Genomic DNA, 18796 nt, shown 5'->3' with positions numbered 1-18796 from the left:
GAATTTTAGGGGTCAAATTTTAAGGGTTTCTAGCATTGTACTTGTTTAAAATTTTTAAAATTTTCTCTCTCATCAGTCTAGTTATCAATCCAATCACCATGCCATCTAGATTTGGGCCAATATATTTTGGGCCAACTGCATTGTTGTACGTGAAATTTGCCAATTTGAGTGGTTGGGACGCGCTGAAATGAGAGTGGAAAAGTCTGAGAACATCGAGAAATAAAAACGGAAAGCGTGGGAAGTGAAAGGGCGAGCCACATGCAGACTCTGCAGAGCCTAATTATTCTCCTTGTTTGCCGACACGTTTCGGAATATTACTACACACACCAAACCCCGGACCCCGCCGGGCTACCGTTCTCTCCTCTCTACACGCCTCTTCTTTTTGAATTTCAGACGAAGAAAACTCAGTCAAAAAAAAAAAAATTTCCACATTTTCACATTGCAACACTGAAATCAATATTCATCCAAGTTCTATACGTACCAAAAGAAAAAAATAAAATAAAAATCAATCTAACCACTTTCCATCTTTGAAATGGTCAAAAGTGATATGATGTTTATTCCAAAATTTTGGAATGGCAAGATGTGGAATTCAAATGATTACTCCTTTTTATATTGATGTTAATTGCAATTATCCTTAAACATTATGATTTTTTTTATATCTCTAGCTAATCAATAGATCCAAAGACGATGAATTGTTAGCCTTAGAGAGGTGTAAAGTGAATCGGTCCGGTCTTTTTTTAATATAAATGAGAAAGAATTGTGTTGCTGCAAGGTTCGATCCCAAGACCTTTAATGGGTAAAACTAATGTGATGATCACTGCACCACTAATGACATTAGTGATCAGCCCGGCACAACCTATCGTCTATCATGAGTAGAGAATTCCGTCCCAACCTGTTATCCTATTTTGGGCCAGGCCTAGCATAGACCATTGGCCTTGGTCAACGGACCGTTTCGGAATTCCGACCCGTTTGACACATCTAGTTAGGGTTAAAATCATAATCATAGTAATTTTTAAATTTTGAGATATTTTTTGGGTAGAAAGTGACAAGAAAAAAAAAATTCAGGAAGGACTAGTCCTAATTTAGTGATTTTAGTTGTTTTGAGGGTGATGTCAATCACATTAGTAAACATTAAATTAACTGAAAATGTAGATTACTCAAACTAAGACTTGTTCAATCAAAGTACTAATTGGTTAACATCAAAGTTACCGAATTTAGAAAAATATCTTTCCCCGCGAAAATACAGTACAAAAATTTCTCACTTGAAGACAGAGTAAACTCGAGCCATTAAGATCTGCGAATATATAAATTTTTCAACTGAAGACATAATAAATTGGGTCAAAAACTCTAAGCGTGAATGTAAAGGTACACGTCTCTCTCTCTCTTCTTCACAAAGTTCAAACTAACCATAAATTATTCAATGAGCAACAATTGCAGAAGCTTCACACATTCAAGACTCTGGTGATGAGGTTACTCAATTACCCTTCTGTTACAGTCTTAATTACCTTCAATACCTCAAGCACAGAAAATGTATTTGCCTATTTATATCTCTTCGACTTTCTCTCTCTTCCTGAATCTCTCTCTCAGTTTCAGAGCTCAGGTCCTCCTCCACAGAAGCGATCCTCATCTCTCTGTGCACAACATTCAATCTATACTGCAGGCGCTCAACAGGATATGTATGTGATGTTTGTTTGTTTGTTTGTTGTGTATGTACGTGTTCATGAATGTGATTGACTGATTGTTTTGTTTGGTGCAGAAATACAGCGGCATTCGGTGATGGAGAAGTGCGTGAGTGGTGATTGATAGAGAGTTGATTTTGTAATCGTAGAATGAAAATGCGAGTCAAGGAATTGCACCCGCTGTGCTGCATCTCACTGGAGAGTACCGTCGCTGGAGACCAATCGCCGAGGATCTCCTTGACGAGGGCGAGGAGTCTGCCGGCAGGTTCCTTGGCGGTGTCGGGAGGATCTGACGGCAATGTGGTTCGGCATTCGCCGGGATCTGACGCCACCGTCGCTGGTGTAATTTATAAGTGGACCAATTACGGTAAGGGATGGAGATCCAGGTGGTTCTTACTGCGGAACGGTGTGATTTCTTATTCGAAGATTCGTCGGCCGGAGAACCTGAATCTGCTAGCTCCGACGGATGATATAAGGTTGATCGGAGAAATATCGACCAATCGTCTCGCGAGAATTGACGGCAATGACGGTAGACTGAAGCCGCGGAAGAGTCTTGGCATTGTTCATTTGAAGGTATTATGATGCTGTGAACTTGATTGATTCGTAATCAGCGAAAGAAATTTAGAGTGTATGATTTTATTGAGGGCAAATATCTCCAAACAGGATCAAATTTTCGATTCAAAAAAAGTACTCAAAGTTTTCACCGATTCTGTCATTGTTTGATGGGACTGAAAACTGAAAAGGACTTTGAAATCTGAAAAAGGTCTTTCCTATCTGGGCAAATTTAGTCTCCTTTTTCATCCTCGAACCTCTGGTTTCTGGCATTGCCTGCATGATTTTACTCGTGATCTGCTAAGAAACAAAAAGTGCCGTTTCTCCCTCATCGTTCTTTCTGCAATTTCAATTTCTTGTTTCACTTTAAACTCAGGTTTTCACAGTCCCACTGGTTGTTAGTGTAGGTTGGGTCACATCAGCAGGTGGTTTTGAGAGCTGTGGTCGTGTCCTACTCATCGTGGGATCACAATTGGGATTTCTACCTCTGAAACGATTTTTACGTCATTGGTCCTTCATTTCTTTACTTCTCAAAATTCGCATCCTCTGCAATCAAAACTCACTCGTCAGACCCCTTTCCGTTTCCTTTACGGTGAAGTATTTTTTTTGAATAATCATCTGAATTTTAGCTGTTAAGTGACAACTGAGAAGCCGTGACGTTTTTTCAAGAAAAATGAAAATTGTCATGCTGCGGTGATCGAACGGTGGGGATGGAGTCCCGTCTCTGATTTCATCAAAGTGGCTTACCTTTTGTTTTCAAGTGGGAATAAGCAAAGAAAATACTGTGGGGTAGACTTATAGAAGGGGAAACCTTTGCGCATGGCATCTGCTGAGAATTTAAGCATAATAGCATATTCTTTAATAATTTGTTTGCTTCTAGATCTGGATTGTCTTGTTCCTGCTCACCACGCTCTTTGAAGCTGGGAGTAATCTGGAGGTTATCGTGTTAATAACTGTTGATATTTGCTTTGGTTTGGGTTTCGACTATTGCAATTTCACGTCTTCGCCGTTAGGTAGTTTTGGTGTCATTAGGAGCTTACATTTTTACTTGGTTTAAATAAGCTTTTGTTTCTATGTGCTGTCTGCCCAAAATGGGAAAGTAGGTGCACCTTTGTTGATATGTGCGGTCTGCAATTTAAAGAGTGAATGCGATACACTCCTACTGGTCCATATCGGCTCTATAGCTTCTTATTATTGGCTTCTCAGGAATTCAGTGATGTTTAGTTGTTTACATCAAGAGAATTACTTTGATGGTTGTTTCACTAGTTTACCATCTATGGCTAGTGTTCAAATTGAACAATGTTGAACCATGTGAATACGTGATGAACTGACAGTCTATAGGAATTGCATTATTGATACAGTTGTCGTCATTCTTGTAGATAGCTTCATTTCGTGAGAGCAAATCAGACGATCGGCGATTCTACATATTCACGGCTACAAAGACCCTTCATCTAAGAACTGATTCAACAAGAGATCGGGAAGCTTGGATACAAGCTCTTGCTTCCACTAGGAGCTTCATTCCATTGAGGTCGTTGAATAATCTTTCCCTTCTACCAAAGGACTTGTCTATATCTACAGAAAGACTTAAAGAGCGCTTACTTGAAGAGGGAATCAATGAGAACCTTGTGAAGGATTGTGAGCAGATCATGCTGTCTGAGTTCTCTGAAATACATGGGCATCTTGATATTCTCTGTGAAGAACGGTCCAATTTGGTAGACACGATAAGGCAACTAGAGGTAACTTAAATAATCAGCTAACTTTGTCAATGCAATTTATTTTCATCTGGACCTATTGATCAGATAGAGTTTTATTGCTTTGCCACTACTCTTCAAAAAGTACAGATTTTTGTAGTGTGTGGACATTATATTTGATTCTTTTCATAACTGTGTGGGTAAATATATACGGAGCTCAACCTAGTAAAACCTTATATCTCCACTTACGTTATCATTTACTATTTTCCTTGTTGTTTTGTCATTCATCTTTGTTTTCTAAGATCAAGTCTATTTGTTGATGTTATATCAATAGGATCTCTCTAGATTTCATGTAATTCATTCCATAAATAGCATAAATTTCACTTGCTGCCTGAATATCTTAACTTTATTGCACTTCCTGCATGCTCAAATTATTATAAGCATTCTGCCGTTTTTACGTTTTAGTGGGGTAAGTGGTATTAAATTCACTATACATCTTACACATAAGAGGCAATGGAAGGAATATCCATGTTTTATAAAAATAAGAACCACTTCACTGATTAGAAGCACACAACTCTGATATGTTTTACAAGCTCTGGTGGTAATTGGCCTTATAATGTTTGGCAGATATGGATGAATAATAATTCTATTATGCTTTACAAGTACTTCTAGTAGTCATTTCATTTTTCACTATGTTCTTGAAATTTCAGAATTTTAACGGCATTCTTATACATATCTATCAATTTTTATTCACTTTTAAGTTTTACCATCTTTTTTCGAAATCGCAAGAGACAATCAAGTTGCTTATTGTGTGTGTGTGGTATCTTGAAATTTGAATTGGGAGGTTCATAGTTTGACAGTTTGGCCTCACTTCTCTGACGAATAACTTGATTTCTTTAAGTTAGAGTTCTGATTTAATTTGCATCTCCTATAGTGCACCGTCCTTTACAAACTTCTTTGTTGTTATTTCAATCTCCTTGAAGAGGGGCTTAAAAAAAAAGAATCCACTTGAAGGAGATCATAAGGATAAGCTTTTACCATGTTGATCTGATTCAGGCACAAGTAGACTCTCTTCAAACCTTCTGGGCATTTAGTCTTTCTGTTGTTAAATCCTGCTATGAAAATGTGCTTCCAAGCTTTTACCATGGTAAATAGCTATGTTTCTTCTTAATATTGCCAAATTTGGTTGCATCTTGTTTTCTGGAATGTGGTCTCCTGCTATACATATATATGCACTTTAGCAGGCATCATACTGCGAATTATATGCCCTGCTGAAGTGTAAGACTTCTTATATATTGTGCATAAATAATTCACTTTTTCGTAAGCAGGCCGCAAATATTGAAGCTGAAACCTCTGGGATTCAAGATTGCGAATATCAATTGGCAAAGCATGAATTTTCCGTGCTAGGGCATGGAAAGTATAGTGGTACGTAGTACATACAGGCATACATGTCGATTTGGCACCATTTCGAATACATACTATTTTTCTTTCACAATTATCTTTAATTCTGCACAACACGACTCTTAGTATTTATAGCTTTCTTGGTCTGACTGTCGTAAGACTTCTGAATGATCTATGCATGACAACATAAGGGAGGGCTTTGGTTTACCTATTTAGAATTGGATGCTCGTGCTCAAAAAATTCTCTCTTTCCGTCTTTCTATTTTCATATTGCTAAACTTAGAATTTATCTCTACTGCACCTAGGTTTATCATTCTGTGACTTCTTTTGTTTTTATCTCAGAATGTAGCACAACTGAATCATCTGATGAAACTGAGAAACAAGAGCTTGAGGCATCGGATGAAGATGAAGTCTCCTTCTTTGACACAAAAGAATATTTTAGTGAACTCAATAGTAGTCCTAGTTCCTTAACGGTATTTGAAGAAACTGAATGCCATTTTGGTAATGTGGAGAAGATGAGTTCAGTGAAGGAAGTAAATAATTATGATTGTTTGCACATGGAAAGGCGGAAAAAGCTTCCTGACCCTGCTGAGAAAGAGAAAGGGGTCAGTCTTTGGTCTTTGATAAAAGACAACGTGGGAAAGGATCTGACACGAGTTTGTCTTCCTGTTTACTTTAATGAGCCGATATCTTCCCTCCAGAAATGCTTTGAGGACTTGGAGTACTCATATCTTTTGGATCGAGCATATGAGTTTGGAAAAGCGGTATGCTTTATACACGAAGACTCTTTACCTTTGTTGTGCTGCATTTGTGTATTTGTGTCTTGAACCTGCAACTTCTATGGTTAGGACATCATGCACAAAGGTCCACTGGTTGAAATATTATTCTTCCTACCTATTGTCAGTTGCTTTTCTTGTTGCTCTCTTGAAGTAGTAGGTCTGTCCAATTACTTTTTGTGGTATTTTGAAATTTTGATTGGTTGAATGCGTATGAGTGCTACTAAAATGACCTTTTTATGGGAATGTATCTGGTGGCTATTGATTGGAGCCATTTTGTTTAACTTGGAAATATAGTGTTTTCTTCTGTTTATAACATATTTTAAAAAAAAAATTAGATTGATATATAACGAAGTATGAGAAAATCAAAGCTTGTCTTATTTTAACGTATCTTTTTTTCTGTTCAATTTATGAGGAAAAAACAATGATATTTCTGATTAATACTGACCAGTTTTTTTGATAAAATTCCCTGTATCATTGCTTCAACGGTTGTTCGCTCTTGAGAGTGTTTGCAGTTATTGTTGTAGCTACTTTGGCATATGAATTGCCATAGTGTTTGCATCCAAGCACTTAAATTTGGCTTTGATAAATTGAATGGCCATTATGGCTTTAAATTTTACTTTGTCTCAATAATTCATCATTTTCTTGGGAGTCCATATAACGAGAGCAAGATAGTGCAACATATACCTTTGCTTTAAGGGATTTATAGGTTTCTGAACAATGAATGCTCCCAATGTATGCCCATTTAACCGATTTGTGTATAAAATGCAAACTTGGTGCTGCTGCAATTACAACATAAATTTTAAGGATATATTGTTTTTCACTCCATGACATGTTGATGCATAAAATGTTTCACGAGCATCAACACCTTTTGTTTCAAGATCAACTAATTTTCATTGCCTTGTGGACTTTTTTGGTTTGTACAGGGGGACAGTCTCATGAGAATACTAAATGTTGCTGCTTTCGCAGTTTCTGGGTATGCTTCCTCTGAAGGTCGGCATTGTAAACCATTCAATCCTTTGCTTGGGGAAACTTATGAAGCGGACTATCCTGAGAAAGGAGTTCGGTTCTTCTCTGAGAAGGTAAGCATTTAAGAATATAATCTTACAGATTCATAGAACAAATGGTGAAATGCTGGAGCAGCACTGAGCTTTGAGTTGATACAGTTTATAAATTAGCTGGGGTTGACACAAGCTTTTTATATTTCAACCATGGAAAGCAATGCTTCCTGTACTATCTAAGAATTTCTGATATGAAGAGCAAAAGGATTGAGAAGAGAATGAATTGGATTCAAGTTCATTAAGTAATCTTTGTAGTTGTGGAGTGGAAAAAGATGACCATCTTCCAATAGGTTTTTTGCTCTTTGATTCTTTCAACTTTGATTATTTTATGAGAAGAAAGAAATTTAGGATAGAAGGTCTGAATTCTGAACTGAATAGCAGATTAGTTTAAAGTTCCCTTTAGAGAAAAAGATAAAAGTTATACCAAAGAATTGTTGGAGAAGTATTGAAAACATTGTAGTTGATCTTGGCAGAATTGCCGCATATGAGATTGATCACAATTTTGTGAAGAAACACCTAGCCCAGTAATCAATCAGTTACTGTTGTGTGTGTGTGTGTGTTTTTTTTCCCCTCCTCCTCCTCCTCCTCCTTCTCCTTCCGGGTCTATGTATATTTCAATGATGTTTAAATCTGAAACAGGTCAGTCATCACCCAACTCTTATCGCTTGTCACTGTGAAGGTAAAGGGTGGAAATTTTGGTGTGACAGCAATATCCGCACAAAATTTTGGGGCAGATCAATTCAGCTTGATCCGGTTGGAGTTTTGATGCTAGAGTTTGATGATGGCGAAATGTTCCAGTGGAGCAAGGTCTCGTCTGCTGCTCTTTTATGCTCTTTGAAATATGATCTAATGCCTTCTCATACTTATTGTGTTTCAAATGATTGAAAACATCCTTTCTAACTCAGGTTACGACAAATATCTATAACCTTATTTTGGGTAAAATATATTGTGATCACTCCGGGATGATGGACATACGTGGCAACGGCCAATATTCATGCAAACTCAAGTTTAAAGAGCAGTCTATTCTTGATCGAAATCCTCATCAGGTTTGATATCGAATTTCTATTTTAGCTTGATCTGACTAAACATATTCTAACAGATATTATATGATTATTCTAAAAACTTATTCCACTTGCATCATCATAGGTTAATGGGTACGTCGAAGATAAAATGGGCAAAAAAGTTGTCTCATTGTTTGGAAAATGGAATGAAAGCATGTATTATAATAAAGGTGATGGGATGTGCAAGCCAAAAGATTTCAATCCCTCTTGTGGTGCCTCCTTGCTGTGGAAAAGTACCAAGACACCTCCTAATCTCACCCGATACAACTTAACATCATTTGCAATCACTTTAAATGAACTGACACCAGGACTGCAGGTAGAGATGATATACTGAATCAATTTTTACATATGCAGTTTATGTTCCCTCTTATGCATTTCTGATTGTTTTTTAGCTTTGTCTGATCCTGGGTATTTAATAACGGATTAAGGAGAAGCTCCCACCCACAGATTCCAGGCTTAGACCTGACCAGCGGCATCTGGAGAACGGAGAATACGAGAAGGCAAATGCAGAGAAACAACGGTTGGAGATGAGGCAAAGGATTGTATGTTTTACCCTTTACGCTCCTGTGCTTTTTACTTTTTCTTATAGAAGATTATTCAATAAAGAGAAGATAAAATACTGCCTAGAGCACAATGAGAAGATATTGCAGAGGGCCTCCAGGCTGATAAACTAATAACATAGCAGCCGATTTAAACCAAAAGATAAACTGAATTGTATTTGGAAAATCAGTAAAATAGAGTGCTATTGTGAGAGAGTAACTATGATGAGCTGGTTACGAGAGCTAGTCATGATTTGTTGAACTGAGAATTAATCACAAGAAAAGGATTTACGGATAGTGTAGGAGGAGGCTGATTGTTAGTCTCATATCTATATCCCACCTCTCGACTGTTTAAAGTTGGGACATGTAACACTAATTAGCCCCAATTTTTCAAAATTTCAATTATGACAAGACTAGTTACCTCAAGTAAGGTCCTGCTTTAAAATGTTGCACCTAATTGTTTATTTAATTTGTTTTCCTGATGATCATTGTATGCTTCTCATCCTATATGCAGTCAAGGAAATTACAAGAAAATGGGTGGAGGCCCAGATGGTTCCAGAGAGAAAGTGAGACGGGACCATTTCGCTATGTTGGAGGATACTGGGAATCCCGAGAGCAGGGAATTTGGGATGGATGTCCAGATATATTTGGTGAATTAAGTGAAGACCTTACAGAATCTGCTAAAGGCTCTTAGTTTTTTATTTTGGTACGTACTCCCTCCGAAACTACCTCGGTAACCTTAAATTCCCTGTGTTCAAACCATAATGCTGTACCCATTAAGATGATATATGGCTTTCACATTACTACAAGCTGCACAAGAATTTGTTATAGGTTCCCATTGGATGTGCAATATATTATAGTGGGTTAGGTCGCATGGATGCAGTGGGGCGCATCCTACATGCTCCGAATACATCTGATATTTTTGCTGCCAGGTTACAAAATGCAGCTTTAGAAATGCTACGGACCTAGTCTATAAAGATACAGCGTCAAATATTAATACTTGTATCTCTCATTCCTTTGATCGATGTGAGCCACCGATGTGGTTTATGAGTAAAGATCAAATCCTCCTCTCAACCAAGACAGCCCTTTTACGGGCAAAAGTGTCGACAATACCTCTTCGAATTATCTCTGTCCTTTTATGCAGGAGTGGTGGACTGGAAGAGACAAAACCTGCATGCAAGTGGCCTTTCCTGTGCATCGCCAAGATTCTGGCAGGATGACTGTACCATTGGCCCTAGTGACGATCGGGGTGTAAGAATTTGGGCTCAGGTTATTGATGAATGATGGTTTGAGCGTAAATCTCCTTGTAAGATTGTTTTTTTTTATTGGTCTCTCTTTCTCCCTCGACCCTTTGCATTTATGCCTTGACAAAGAGTATTTATTTGCATTTTCTTGGTGGGAATAAATAGAAAAGAAAATTTACTGTTGTCTTCATCAAGAACATCCCATTTTTTGTGTTCCATCCGATGGTTCTTGGAAGAACAAAAAATAGGATTTTTCTCATTTTGTCGCAAATAGAACAAACAAGAAAACAGTCCTTTTGCTAGGGCCCTGTTTTCTGTTATCTATAGGATAAATAAAGTTAGGAAAACTTACAATTTTTGGTTTGAAATTTTTATTAAAATATATATTAAAAAATTAGACATTTTCCTTTTGAAATATTGTGAGTTTTCGAAAAATTAATTTTTTTTAAGAACAAATGGTGCATAAAACTGTTATTTGTTTGTTTATTTATTTTTCACTTTTCAGGATAAGCGACCCAGCCGTGTGTGTGAGTCAGTGGGCCGGGCAGTTGCTCGTTTTGAAAATATAAATGGGCCGACCACTAAAGTCTATGGGTTTCATTAGACGGGCCTGGTAATAGTAATACCACACAGGCCAGGTAGGCGGGTACAGCATTGTCTAGTATGTGTGTTTTTTTTAGATTTCTTTTATGGGTAAGCAAAAATGGGGATAGGGGCTCTAATTCTTAGCTAGAATTTTAATTACAATTCTCCCATAAAATTATGTTAAATCATATTTTAAAATGTGTTATTGAGTATTTTAATTTTCATAATAAATAGAATATAGTAGATTTTAAAAAATAACTAAATCTTAAAATTTTATTTTTTGAAAACCAAGAATTTCACAACCCAACATGCTTACTGGATAGTTGGGCAAGCTCTAAACTCAAATCACCAATCTAGATCTTTCAACATTGGCAACATTTTAGACCGAGTTGAAGCTCATGTGGGGAGAACCTCCCAGCCACATGCAAGAAAATAATACTGAAACTACTAGGTGTAGAATAGGAATTCCCACACTTACAAGACGTTATCACAAGTCAATTTCACCATCTCAACCAAAACCCACCCAGCTACCCCATGGACCAGTTGAGACCTGAGCCTAGGCCCAATACGACAGATTATTCATGGTGGCATTGGCACACGGTGAGTTGAGCAAGGACACATCTTGTAAATTGCGATAATGAAAACACTTATGGGACTTAAACTCACGACCCCGATTACGATAAGTGTTAACTGTATCAAGTTCACCATCTAAGCCAATGACCCGTTGTTGGTAACATTTTAAATCTTAAACCCTAAATCCTACACTTTAAACCGTAAACATTAATCCTAACTCATAAATTCTAATATGTCATTTAAAAAAAACATGATTTAAATATTTTTTTGGGAGGGGGATTGTAGCTAAGAATTGGAGCCTTTCTGAGCTCGAAGAGGTCACTGCAATTTTCGTGCAATTTTAATCGCAAATTTCAATATGTTTATCAATGTGAGATCCAAATAATTTTTAAATGTAGTAAACAAACTGAATGTCTGTGATTAAAATTGCAGTGATTTCTATTGCAGAGGCCCTCGTCCGGGGGTTCGAATCTTGGGTTACCAATGGGACTCCAAGTTGATGATTACCCATGTAATCATATGATCACCCTAGTCTGACCATTTTGAGATGGATCGACAGACAAGTGTGACAATAATATCAATAATTTAAGGGGAAAAAAAAAAGAATCTGACTACTGGTGGTGGTTCGATATTTGTTGGTGGGTGGAGCCACCAATTAGGCATCTGATTACTTTCAATGGATCGGGGACAAAGGGCAGCAGTGAAAGTAATAGAAATAGATGACAATTAAGATCCCAAGCAAGTCAATTGATGGACCTATATATATACATACATTATACATGTGTAATGTTTTTCAACTTTCAAGACACATATGGACTTGATGGAAGTCGATCTTTTGTTGGCTATTTACCCATTTGCTGAGTAAAAACAACCCAAAAACCGTGTGCCATCGGTACCCATTTGCTGAATAAAAACAACCAAAAAACCGTGTGCCATCGGCTTTCTTGGAATTCAGTGGGTTTTTGTCATATATCATGTCACTATTAGTAGGGATAGCAATAATTCAACATGTTGTGTAATGTGTACAAATGGAATTAGGTCCCAATTTATATATATTGTTTACACCAGTGTTATCAGAACCGAATTGTGTGTTGAACCGTGAAGAATGAATTTCAAAAGTTCAATCGGTTGGTCCGAAGTAGGGATGGCAATTTGTCCCCGACCCGCCCCGATCCGACCCGCCCTGCGCGGATTTTCCCCGATCCGAAGCTTGTGTAGGGCGGGGACGGGGTAAAAAATCTCAACCCGCTGTGGGGTGGGGCAAGGGCGGGTATGCTCCCAACCCACCCCGACCCGATCTCCCGCCCCACACCCCGCACCCCGCCCCGCTATAGATATTCATATATATATATATATATAAAACATAATATAGAAAAATATTTATTTGTCTAAACATATTTTAATTTGATATTATTATTAAAATCAAAGTAACACCTAAACCCTAAGTCCCTAAACATAATATTATCATACTCTTAATTATATTGAATAAATGTTGATAAAAACTTACCCTAAATCCTAAGTTAAATATGACTCTTTAGTCTCTATTCCTAAGTCAATTGAATTGATCTTGATAAAAATATATGACCCTAAATCTTAAGTTAAACATGACCCTATACTCCTAAATCCTAATCTCCAAAAGCCTAAAGGCCCTAAACCCTAAACCCCAAATCCCTAAAGACCCTAAACCCCCAACCCCTAAACCCTAAAACCCTAAAGACCCTAAACCCTAAACGCCTTGAACCCTGAACCCTAAACCTAAGCACTAAACCCTAAAGCCATAATATGATCCTGTACTCATAAATGTTGATAAAATCTTAAGACCCTAAGATTTATAAAATAAAGTATAAAATTAAACATTTTAAAACTATAGATGTGTATAATATAAAATTTAAAATAAATACCCATTAAGTAAAACTAAAATTATTTGTGTTAAAAATATAATAGGTGGTATGTAAAGATAACAATTTAATTAGTTGGCAAATGTAACATGAAAGTAACTTTGGCGTGTTGATTAGTTCATTATTCTCCCACCCTGAAGTCTCAGATTCAAATCTTAAGATGTGCAATTTAATTTTGTAATTTTCAAAGATGTTGAATAGGGGCTGGGTGGGGAGCGGGGCACCACCTGGAGGTGCCGGGCGGGGCCACCATGATCGGCCCCCACCCCGCCCCGTTGCCATCCCTAGTCCGAAGTGTCAAATGTTGAACTTTTTTTTAAAAATAATGTAATTTATTTATAAATAACAAAAATTAACATAATATGAAGTATATAGTATGAAATTTGATATATATGAATAATATAGTATAAAACTATAAATAACGAAAAGATAATTTGTTGAGTGATTAAAGATTTGATATGTATTTTGTTAAACCGAGTCTAAGTCTTACATATATAAGCTTTTTCATAGAAAAAAAATTGGGTTGGATTGGGTAGGGCGGATATCGAATTTCACAGACAGATCGCGAGTAAACAATGTTCTATTACCTAAAAGGATCAACATCAGAACAAATCAGTATTACTGAAAAATGCCGGTTGAACAAGTCTGATTGGCAAACCGATTTTGATAACACTCGTTTACTTTACTTATATATTTCAGTATATTAATCATTTATAAGTGGTTAAGTTAGAATAAACCATTTCATTAATGGATTCAAGTTTGGTTCATGAAATTGACTTCAAATACTTGGAAATGTAAGCAAAATTAATTAAAGACATATGATTTTATCCTTGTTTAACTTGCCTTTGCATTCCTCTTCTACACACAAAATAAAAGGTGACAAAAACTGTCAAAACCACAGGGAAAAAAAAAAAACACCTTGTGTTCTCCCAAACCAAAATGAATAAAAAAAAAAAAAAAAGAGTACAAGTAAGACAAAAACACAAAACCATTAATTAATGGATAGTGGGTCCAGCCTCCTCCAACTCAATCCCCTCCTCAGCAAGCCTCTTATCCTTGTAGACATACCACTTGGCACACATGAGATAAACTATCATGTTCAAACCACTCAGGATTGCCAAAAGCCAGTAGAAATCATAGAGCCTTCCTTGGTTAAGATCGTCAGCCAACCAAGGCTTCTTGTTCCCAGTCACTTTGTGCACTATGGTCACCAATAGTGAGCTAAAGAAGAACCCTAATGACAATGTACTCAAAAACAACCCTGTGCTCATTGTCTTCATCCCTTTTGGACACTCCCTTAGGAAAAAATCCAGCTGCCCAATGTATGTAAATGCCTCACCTGACCCCACAAGGAAAAATTGTGGGACCAGCCAGAAGACACTCAATGGGATCTCAGCCGTCGGATCGTCGGTCAAACCGTTTGATCGTGCGACTCTCAGTCTCTTCAATTCAGTGAGGGCAGCTGCAACCATTGCAAATATTGACATCACTAGACCAACCCCAATTCTCTGCAATGGGGTTAGCCCTTGTGGGTTCTTGAGGATTTTTCTTGCGATGGGAGATATGATCCGGTCGTAGACGGGGACGGTTAAGAGAATGCTGCCTACGAAGAAGACGGTGAGGGAGGCCGCCGGGATTTGGAACGACGGCCCTATGTGACGGTCCATGGTGGTGGCTTGTGAGACTGAAAATGTAGTCATTTGTGCATAGACTGTCCAGAACATTATGGTTGTGGCCCAAATTGGTAACATTCGGATCACCAATTTCACTTCCTCAACGTCCGTTAAGGTTGCTAGGTTCCACTTACTGCTTGTTTCTGGCTCCTTAATTGCTGCCTTGTCCAACCACCTGGACACACAAAATTAGACCCATAAATGTGTTAACATTGATATAAAAAAATGCAAAGAATCTTCATGTTTTTTTGTCTCAACTATTTCAAAATGTTGAGATGGATGCAGATGATCCATGTGAAATTGTGTGCCCCAATCCACACGATTCTTATGAAATCGTGTATGTGCATTTCAGTATTTGAGATAGCTGTGACAAAAAAAAATGTTGATACGTATTGATATCCGCTACCAAATAGTTTGGTGAGGGACATGACCATATGAAACAATTCGCTTTGTTTGTTTTCATAAATTAATCTCATGTCACATACCATCAAGTGTGTGGCAGAGATGGTGCCAAAAAGTATACTAGAAAAATAATTTAAAACTGAAATATCAATTAATTAGGTTGTGTCCTTGCATGTGAGATAAGAAAATCGTTGCATCCGACTCGAGTGGATGGGAACACAAGCATCTGCAGTGTCAATGAGACTAAGTCTCTTGTTCCACATGATCATCGAGGGAAAAATGTGAAATACATAATATAATGTGTCAAACTCACAAACTAATAACACACGTTTTTCTTGAGTTTAAACTAATATGAGTTGGTGTTGGGCACAGGAAAATAAAACGTGTGAGCCAATATGGATTGGAACAAAACAAATAAACTGTTACTAGTGCGGAGTAGCAAACTGTTACAGAAATCTTATTAATTAAGAGACCCGTGATTAAGTGGGTGCAGAAGCTCGTGAGGACAGACAGAGACTCGCTTGGTAGGTTGGCTCGTGATCGTTGCAGTCTAACCATGCATTTATTGGTTTATTCTATGTATTTTACACCCAACCCCCCCCCCCCCCCTTTTTTTTTTTTTTTTTTTTTTTTGTCAGGATTTAGGGTCCTATTATGCATGCTATCATCACGTATGACTGGATAAGATTCAAATGGATCTGTTTTCAAGAAGAAAATACCATTTTTGTATACATGAAGTTTGTCCTTTTGTCGTAAACGTGAAAGCTACTAAGAAAACAATTGTATGTGTATATATATATTATCAGGTGAGGGATCCATTTATCAACATATGTATACGTATATGCATATGTAATGCAGAGTGATATATATTTGAAACGGGGGTTTGAGTCTTGAGGAGGTGATAGGATTCGAACTCACGACCTAATAGGTGGATGATCTCTTACATGTAATGTGAATATTGTTCAACTAATGACTCATTTGCAATGCAGAGTGATATTTAAGGAAAGGTTGCTCAACACATCACATGACCAAAACCGACCTGGTGGTCTATTTCGGTGCCAAACTTTTGGATGGCCAAGAAAAAAACTCATTTTTTAATTAATAAATAAGTTTAGTCCATGATTGAACTCCACAAACCTACCCCAGTTGATTACCGTCAAATTTGGTGACCCAACTAGAAAGCTAATTATGTTAGCTAAGACACTTCAGTAATGCTACAGCCTCAAATATTGTCGTCCATTTTAACGGGTGTGCGGAGTCTACTATAAAAAAAAAAAAATTACAACAGAACCCGTTATAATGATTTAAGGGACCCAACAAATTAAAAAAAAGAATATATTTTGGTCAGGTGTATGAGTACAATAGTATAACATAAAATGTTTTGAGTTTATATTCAATGGTCTAAAATTTTTATATCTTTTTCATGTTCAATTCAATTTTTGTTAGAGATAAAAAAAAAAAAGAAAAAAGATTAGACACGTAAACTTGTTCAAAATACATTAATGATTTTAAACAAAAAATTTGTTGCCCTGATTCTTAATTACATCAGGGTTTGTTGTAATTTTTTAAAGCAGACTCCAACCGTCCCATTTTAATTGTCAATTCATGTGGTTCATGAGATATCCACTGATTACGGAAACAAATGCAGGTTCACTAAATATACAATATGTCACATGATATATGATTGGAGGTAAAAATGGAGTAAGAAATTGAGGGAGAAACCATTTTTTTTTCAAAATTAAAAGGTAATAGATAAAATTAAATACTAATTCTAGATTGATTGCATCATTTAATAAAGAAATCACATGATGATAACTTCTTTTTCACTTTTTATTTCTTTAAGGTTTGTTCATGCCTTTAAGCTTTTGTCTTATTCATTAAATCTTTAAATTAGTTGGAAATTTAGAGGAAAGTGATTAAAATTTAAAAAACTGTTACTACAGTTAATAGAGATTCAAGAGAATATACTAACCGGAGTTGCTTGCTATGTGGCAACATCTGTTTCTTCTTCTTGTCACCTTCTTCAATCCCAAGATCATCAACGTTAAAAAGAAGCGACGGATCGGACGGCAACTCCAAACGCCGTTTCTTCCAAGCTGCCACGGACACCGCCGCGATCTGGGTTAACGGGCTACCCACCAATTTCTTGAACCGGTACCGTTTCGTACCCGATAAGAAAACAACCAATCCAATCACAATCGCACAAGCACAAATTCCATAACCCCATTTTCTGCCCAAATTGTCTTGTATGTAAACAAGAAAGGTTACTGCCGCAAGTGATCCGATGCTTATGAAGAAGAAGAACCAATTGAAGAATTTGGTCATTTGAAGTTTCTCTTGGTTGTTTGAATCGTCGAATTGGTCCGACCCGAACCCCGATACGCTTGATTTTAGTCCTCCGGTGCCTAAGGCCGTGACATACAGAGCTAAGTAGAGAACCATAAGTTGGGTTCCATTTGCAGGTATGCAAGATTTGTTTGGGTAGTCGCATTTTGGTGGCCTTAGGCTTGGAATTATTGTTGATATTGTCAAGATTGTGACACCCTGTTCACCAAAAAACCCATCGGAAGATAAATCAAAATTTTGCTCTTTTTCGTTGTCAAAAAACAGGGGAACTCAGTCCGTTGAAACAAATTAGAATAACAGAGGTTCAATTACCGTTGCTTGAACAGTTGCGAAGATGGCGATAGTGAGATACCTGGAAAGGAATCAGAAAAAAGAAATGGGTTTTAGAGAATTGATTGAATAAAATACAGAACTAAAGAAAGGAAAGAATTTGAAGAATCACAAACCTTCCGAGGAAGGTGTCGGCAACGAAACCGCCGAGCAAACAGAGCATGAAGGAGGTACCCAAGAAGTTAGTAACCGTGTTGGCAGAACTAGCATTCCCCAAATGCATAGTACCAGACAAATAGGTCACCAAGTTCACAGCAATGCCTAGAGTTGTTAAGCGCTCGCAGGCCTCCCCACCTGAAAAACAGAGTACTTAATAGAACAGAGTACTTGATAAAACAGGAGAGAATGAAATTGGAGATGGTTATAGCTTAAAGGACCTAAAATCATTGCGGCGGCCGCCCATCCTCCAGTTTTGGAGCGGTCGGCATGGCGGCCCTTGTAGTCCCAAGCATCTGGGAGGGTCTTCCCTTGTGTTTGAGGGAGACTCATGTTTGTGTGTGTATTTGATAATGCAAGAGTGTATTTGGCTTAGGGAGACTTGATTTTGCACAAGAGAAGGCAAAAGTGTTGCGCTTTTATAGTGGGAGAACTCGAAACCTCAAGAGTCAAATCTCATAATTGATATAAAATATGATTCTAGTTGTTGATGCAAAGTGACCTCTAGTGTATGTATCTATTGTTTAGCTTTTTTCGTGTAAAGAAATCTCAACCGACCACGTAAATAATATCGTCCACTTTAAATTTAGCGGTTGTCGTAAATACATCAAACCCAGATGACTTTATTTTTCTTGGATCATCTCAATTTAGTGGTACTTAGGTCCAAAAAAAAGACTTTTTTGGATATGGAAGATTTGATCCAATCACACGACAATATTTTTACCGGGTTAATTATACTTTTCATCACCGAAAGATAGGGGTTGTTATATTTTTAGCACCAAAAGATTTTTATTACAAAGTCATCACCCATTTTTCTAAAATAAGACTTT

At 37.2% G+C, this 18796-nt stretch overlaps 2 protein-coding genes across 7 annotated transcripts; one reads left to right on the top strand and one right to left on the bottom strand.

Moving 5' to 3' along the window:
- The first annotated feature begins 1436 nt into the window (after positions 1 to 1436).
- LOC119986400 (oxysterol-binding protein-related protein 2A-like) lies at positions 1437 to 10193 on the top strand. 6 transcript variants are annotated; one of them, XM_038830947.1, is made up of 12 exons: positions 1442 to 1676; positions 1757 to 2252; positions 3611 to 3967; positions 5251 to 5347; positions 5665 to 6086; positions 7025 to 7180; positions 7799 to 7966; positions 8065 to 8205; positions 8306 to 8536; positions 8643 to 8762; positions 9274 to 9465; positions 9904 to 10193. In XM_038830947.1, exons 2-11 carry the CDS (start codon positions 1830 to 1832, stop codon positions 9451 to 9453), a joined length of 2295 nt encoding a protein of 764 aa, XP_038686875.1. In that variant the 5' UTR covers positions 1442 to 1676; positions 1757 to 1829; the 3' UTR covers positions 9454 to 9465; positions 9904 to 10193. The 6 variants fall into 6 exon arrangements, 5 of the variants coding, with proteins under 5 accessions (XP_038686875.1, XP_038686876.1, XP_038686878.1 ...); XM_038830948.1 differs by having other exon boundaries at positions 1446 to 1676; positions 8649 to 8762; XR_005465267.1 differs by lacking the exon at positions 9904 to 10193 and having other exon boundaries at positions 1437 to 1676; positions 8613 to 8762; positions 9274 to 9302.
- A 3655-nt stretch (positions 10194 to 13848) lies between these two features.
- LOC119987275 (protein NRT1/ PTR FAMILY 6.3) lies at positions 13849 to 18399 on the bottom strand. The gene is made up of 5 exons (XM_038832147.1): positions 18188 to 18399; positions 17927 to 18104; positions 17793 to 17832; positions 17107 to 17678; positions 13849 to 14907 (listed from the first exon to the last, which is right to left on the bottom strand). The coding sequence occupies exons 1-5, from the start codon at positions 18297 to 18299 to the stop codon at positions 14055 to 14057; spliced, it is 1755 nt and encodes a 584-aa protein (XP_038688075.1). The 5' UTR covers positions 18300 to 18399; the 3' UTR covers positions 13849 to 14054.
- Positions 18400 to 18796: the final 397 nt, after the last annotated feature.

This window comes from Tripterygium wilfordii, chromosome 20 (genome assembly GCF_013401445.1).
Source record: "Tripterygium wilfordii isolate XIE 37 chromosome 20, ASM1340144v1, whole genome shotgun sequence".
Classification (NCBI taxonomy): Eukaryota; Viridiplantae; Streptophyta; class Magnoliopsida; order Celastrales; family Celastraceae; genus Tripterygium; species Tripterygium wilfordii.
This window is presented reverse-complemented; position numbering and strand designations above follow the sequence as displayed.

Bases quoted from the DNA above. Each gene is read 5' to 3' on its own strand.
- LOC119986400 (XM_038830947.1), top strand. From the start codon at position 1,830: ATGAAAATGCGAGTCAAGGAATTGCACCCGCTGTGCTGCATCTCACTG. The intron at 2,253-3,610 runs GTATTATGATGC...TCATTCTTGTAG, and splicing joins TTGGCATTGTTCATTTGAAG to ATAGCTTCATTTCGTGAGAG. The intron at 7,967-8,064 runs GTCTCGTCTGCT...TTTCTAACTCAG, and splicing joins AAATGTTCCAGTGGAGCAAG to GTTACGACAAATATCTATAA.
- LOC119987275 (XM_038832147.1), bottom strand. From the start codon at position 18,299: ATGAGTCTCCCTCAAACACAAGGGAAGACCCTCCCAGATGCTTGGGAC. The intron at 18,105-18,187 runs GTCCTTTAAGCT...TCTGTTTTTCAG, and splicing joins GGCCGCCGCAATGATTTTAG to GTGGGGAGGCCTGCGAGCGC. The intron at 17,679-17,792 runs GTAATTGAACCT...TTTGGTGAACAG, and splicing joins TCGCAACTGTTCAAGCAACG to GGTGTCACAATCTTGACAAT.